Source organism: Galeopterus variegatus, unplaced genomic scaffold, assembly GCF_000696425.1.
Source record: "Galeopterus variegatus unplaced genomic scaffold, G_variegatus-3.0.2 Scaffold139, whole genome shotgun sequence".
NCBI lineage: Eukaryota > Metazoa > Chordata > Mammalia > Dermoptera > Cynocephalidae > Galeopterus > Galeopterus variegatus.
The window spans coordinates 790,618-796,524 of NW_007726250.1; the positions used below are offsets into that span (position 1 = coordinate 790,618).

A 5,907-nucleotide genomic window follows, 5' to 3' on the forward strand; every position below is an offset into this window, starting at 1 on the left:
AGGATCCGAAACCGCGGCCTTGGTGTTATCAGCACCGCACTCTACCGAGTGAGCCACGAGCCGGCCCTGGTTTTTACCAAATTTCTGAGAGATCAGAACTAAAGAAGAATTTCCTTATAGCAGCTAAGAAGATGTGTAATATTATCCTTCCATTTGTATAACAATTTTATGCTTTACAAGTACGTGCCTCCTGGCAACCTTGTAGAGTAGGTAGGCAGCTATTTTACACATTATGTAAATAGAATTTGTAGACATTAAGGAACTTGACCAAGGTCTGTGGTACGTTTTTTTCTCAGCTCATTAACTTTTAATATAGATACAAATATGAACAATATAATACAAGTCATCTCATTATAACTCCACACCTAAGGGCAGTTTAAGGAAAAGGTCAACTATAGAGTTTTGGAAATAAGCAAATATATATTTATGTGCACTTATATATGTACTGTGCTTTGGAACACTTAATTTTACACAATTTCACATCTTATCTGCTTAAGAGATATGTATAGAAAGCTCATATGACTCTTTTATGAATGGGGTGAACTACTATATATTTATGTGCACTTATATATGTACTGTGCTTTGGAACACTTAATTTTACACAGTTTCACATATTATCTGCTTAAGAGATATGTATAGAAAGCTCATATGACTCTTTTATGAATGGGGTGAACTAAAGTAAAATGTAAAGTGATTTGCAGAACCGAGGAAAGAAATGAGATTTGTGTTCTAATGCTAAGGAAAGAAGTCACCTGTTGACTAAATGAATGAACTGCACTGCTTCAGAAATACAATGGAAAGTAAAAAAAACTAAAGATCAGAAATGTTCTTACCTATACCTGGATGGTCAGCCACAATGGTTACACGATACTCTTTACAGAACACCTGGTAGGCTGACATGTTCTTCTTTTTTGGCTAGAGCCACAAAGAAAATAGAAGAGGGTAAAACTTGATTAGAACCCAAGTTTAGTAACCTGAATCTATGGTAATATAATAGAAAGGATAACTAAACTTTTTCAACATGGTAGGAGTTCCAAACTACTAACCAGCTTTCCTAAACAGGATAATTAATTTTTTCCTTTTTTTTTTTTTGGCTGGTACAGGGATCGAATACTGACCTCGGTGTTATTAGCACCGTGATAACTGATGGTGGCTTAATAATTAATCCACATTATTTATCACTCAGAGATGAATATCAGTTTTACCTTTAGCAGGGAAAAACCACACATTAAACTTTTAGATTTTTCAGGTTATTGTAGCTACATGCCAATTATCTGTAAAGCTCTTCATTCTTTATATTATACAAGTTACATATTTCTTTTAGCACTAAGAGCCGAGAGTATCTTTGCCTCTCCTGGGGTGTCTATTTTTCTCATCTTTGAAAATCAGAACTAGAATTTGCTTTTAAACTTTGGGGCCAGAAATTCAAGAGCCAAATCTATGTTCTTTTTCTCTGGTTTTGATTTCTAATCTTATAATTTCCCTGGACCTACTTTGAGTATCAATTTGTAGCTTACTGTTATTTTATTATTCACATTCTTGTGGTTCAATGTGAGAAGTAATGAATAAGTGAAGACAGTTATCTTCTAGTCAATGTCAGACAAACCTCTTTCACTTCTGCACACTGCTTTGTACTACATGAAGCACACTTGTTCGTCACCATATTATGACAATGCCAAAAGCAACGTATGATCTTTGAGGAACAAAATCAAATCACTTTTAGAGCCCATTCAACAAGGGATATATAAAACAAAAAATTATATTACTGTGCATTCCATTTTACAACTATCCATAGACTAAGAGAAAAATAATTAAGTTTCCTGCCTGGAAAGAGGAATTAAATGAGATATCATCTCCAAATCTCTCATTTTGAAGATGGGAAAAAGTAAACTCAGAGCAATAGTGACTTGCTGAGGGTCCTACACTAAACAAGTTACAACGTCAGAACTATAACCCAGTTACCCCGACTTCCAGGGCCATGCATTATGTGTGAAAGAAAGAAAATACGTTGCTTCCTCACAGAAAAAGTTGCTATTTAAAATAAAGAAAGGGTTAATCTAATAAACTGAGATGTTTTCAGTGTGGCCTTCCTGAAAAACTTATCTGTAAACAGCAAAATATGATCAATCCTTTATCTCCTCCTGAAGAGTGCTCCATCTCCTACTAGTCCTTTCTGGTCCTGTAGTAGTTATAATGACCCAAATATTTGTGTTTTAAAAGCCACACGGGGAACTTTTGTGTGCCCTAAGAGACAGATTTTATGACCAAAACTAAACCACCAACCAACACAGTCCTGCCTCTTAACTTCAGAGTTGCACCTTGTTTTAAACAAAGCTTAATCATGAACTTTGTTTACCTGCCTGAATTCTTAATGTTGTTTCCATAAAATAACTACCCTCAAAAGACAAAGACTGGTTGAGACAAAGGACAATAAAACGCTTCTGTGATGGCTCTGACTCTAATTCCAAAAGGAATTCTGAAATCATTCTGAGGAATGGAAACATTGCCAGAACACCTTCCAAGGTAACTGCTTTGAATGAGACAGCATTTATTTGGATATAAAAATTGTGGCATGTTTGTTAAAAATTTAGCTTCAAAAATCTGTGATGGCTCTGACTCTAATTCCAAAAGGAATTCTGAAATCATTCTGAGGAATGGAAACATTCCCAGAACACCTTCCAAGGTAACTGCTTTGAATAAGACAGCATTTATTTGGATATAAAAATTGTGGCATGTTTGTTAAAAATTTAGCTTCAAAAATTTTATACTAATTTTTAAAAATGGCTCATCTATATGCCTGACATATACTAGAGTACATAGTTAAAGAATAAATTGTAGAAGTCTACACATCGCCAAATCTTTCGCAATTGTAGAATCAATCTCACTACTAAATATTGAGAACAATAGAAAGAATATGTGCTTGAAAGATTTCACAGACCATTTGTCCATATTATATGACTTTCAAGGAAGGCATTTGAACAACGTTTTCTCAAACATGATATAATATGTAAAAGGTTAATGCCCCCTACTCCACAAGGCTATCTGTAGCTGTAACATAAATTTAAAAGTACCTTTACAAAGTTAATTACAATTCTTGGCCAATATACTAGATCCCAATCCACATATTGAAGAAGGGGGTTCCTCTCATAAGTCTTTATAAAGGACTTTATTCAATTACATAGAAAATATGGCAGCATTAATTGAGTTCCTGTAGTTTATAGGCCCACCATCTTGTCTCACCTTCACCGTATACTAATTATTTGATCCTGAATAAAACACAACAGAAGTGGATAGCTTTTCTAACATGTAATATTAGAAGTATTTCAATGGCAAAGAAGGAAAAGCAGAGACTAAAAAGGAAAGGTTTCAAAGGTAAAAGAAAAAAGTAATCTATTAAAGTACTCTGCCCTTCATTTATTAATAAATATTTATTTGAGTATCCACTAAGTGCCAGACATTGCAAACACAGCCCAAAATTAGATACATAATCCAACAGATAAGACAGATAAATATATCATTTTAATAAAATGCAATGCTATTATAGAGAAAGTACAGGGTGTTAAGGGAACATGTAATAGGAGTACCTCACCAAATGAGAGAGTCAAAGTAAGCCTTCTGGAGGAAGTGACATTTAATCTAGACCTGAGAGCTGGGTTGAGCTAGGCAGATGAAGAGAGCATTCTAGGCAGAGGGAACAATGTGGTTAACTCAACAGAGAAGAGAGAGGTAAGAGATGACGTTGGAGAAGGAGGCAGAGCCCATAAATTGAGGCCTTGGAACCCATATTAAAGAGTATGGACTCTATCAATTCACGTATTTTAAGTGGAAAGTTACACAGCCACAGTTGCACTATGGAGAAGGGACTGGAGAAGAGCAAGTGTAAAGGCAGGATGCCTGATTGGGAAGCTGCTGCAGTAGTATGGGAGGGATGATGATGGCCCACGGCCAAGACAGTGGAGTTGGAGATAATCAAATAATTGGAAAGAAGGGAGAAGTGACAGGATTTACCAGAGATAGATGGCAAATGGAAAGAGCTTGGGCTTTGGAGATCAACTGATCTGAGTTAGAATCCTGACCATACTCTTTACTAGGTATACAAATGGCTTCACTTCCCTGAGCTTTAGTTTCCTTATAAGTAAAACTTGGATAACACCATTTAACGCAAAGTTGGGAATCAATTAAACAGTGTTTGGCACTTGAGAAAGTATTCAATGATGTAACTTTCAAATGTAAAAAAGAAAAAAGTCACCTATTTTTGTGGTAGGCAGAATTCCAGGATGGCCCCCAAGATTCCTGCTCCCTGGCATACATGTCCTCCCCTTAAGTGGGCAAGACTGGTGAACATGATGGATGATCAGTCCCATGATTATGTTGTGTTACATGGCAAAGGGAATTTTGCAGATGTCATTAAGGTCTCTAATAAGCTGAATCTGAGTTAATCAAAAGGGAGATTATCCTTACTGAGCCTGACCTTAGCAGAAGAGCCTTTAAAAGAGACAAGAAGCCTAACAAGTTATTTTGTAGACATCAGCAAACTTATTCTAAAGTTTATATGGAGAGGCAAAAGACTCAGAACAGACAACAAAGTATTGAAAAAGAAAAAAGTTGGAGGACTGACATTACCTGACTTCAACACTTTGCATAAAGCTACAGTAATCTAGATAGCTGGTAGTGGCAAAAGAATAGACAAATAGATCAACGGAACAGAATAGACAGCCCAGAAACAGACCCACATAAATATGGTCTACTGATCTTTGACAAAGGAGCAAAGGCAATACAATGGAGAAAAGATAGGTTTTTGAACAAACAGTGTTTCAACAAATGGACATCCACGTGCCAAAAAAAAAAAAAAAAAATCTAGACACAGACCTTACGCCTTTCACAAAAGTTAACTCAAAATGCAACACAGCCCTAAATGTAAAGTGCAAAACTATAAAACTCCTAGAAGTTAACATAGGAGAAAATCTAGATGACCTTGAGTCTGGAAATTACTTTTTAGATATGACACCAAAAGCATAATCCATGAAAGAAAGATAAGCTGGACTTCGCTAAAATTAAAAACTTCTGCTCTGCGAAAGATACCATCAACAGAAAAAGAAGACTAATATGACAAAGGACTGTTATCCAAAATATACAAAGAACTCTTAAAAATCAACAATAAGAAAACAAACAACCTGATTAAAAACTGGGCCAAAGACCTTAACAGACACTTCACCAAAGAAGATATACAGATGGTAAATAAGCACAGGAAAAGATGCTCCACATCATATGTTATCAGAGAAATGCAAATCAAAACAACATTGAGATACCACTACACCTATTAGAATGGCCAAAATCCGGAACCCTGACAACACCAAATGCTGGTGAGAATGTGGAGCAACAGGAACTCTCATTGTTGGTGGGAATGCAATATGGTTCAGCAACTTTGGAAGACAGTTTGGTGACTACTTACAAAACTAACATATTCTTATATAATCCATCAGTCATGCTCCTTTGTATTTACCCAAAGAAGTTGAAAACTAATGTCAACACAAAAACCTGCTCATGGGGCCGGCCCCGTGGCGCACTCGGGAGAGTGCGGCGCTGGGAGTGCAGCGACACTCTTGCTGCAGGTTCGGATCCTATATAGGACTGGCTGGTGCGCTCACTGGCTGAGCGCAGTGCAGGAGACACCAAGCCAAGGGTTGCGATCCCCTTACCGGTCATGAAAAAGACCAAAAAAAAAAAAAAAATGTAGATTTCTGAGTCACACTCATAGAAATTCTGATTTAGTGGCTGTGGTAGGCAGATTAATGCCTCCCCCAAAGATGTTTATGTCCTTATCCCTAGAACCTGTCCATATGTTATGTTACATATGGCAAGGGGCAATTAAGGTTGCAGATGGAATTAAGGTTGCTAGTCAGCTGA

General features: G+C 36.6%; 1 protein-coding gene across 2 annotated transcripts in view; it reads right to left on the reverse strand.

Moving 5' to 3' along the window:
* Positions 1–5,907, reverse strand: part of HMGXB4 (HMG box domain containing 4) — a 30,977-nt gene that overhangs the window by 8,157 nt on the left and 16,913 nt on the right. For both annotated transcript variants that reach the window (XM_008590176.1, XM_008590182.1), the window contains one exon: positions 834–915. In XM_008590176.1, coding sequence (XP_008588398.1) covers positions 834–915 — 82 coding nt within the window. The remainder of the gene's footprint in view (positions 1–833; positions 916–5,907) is intronic.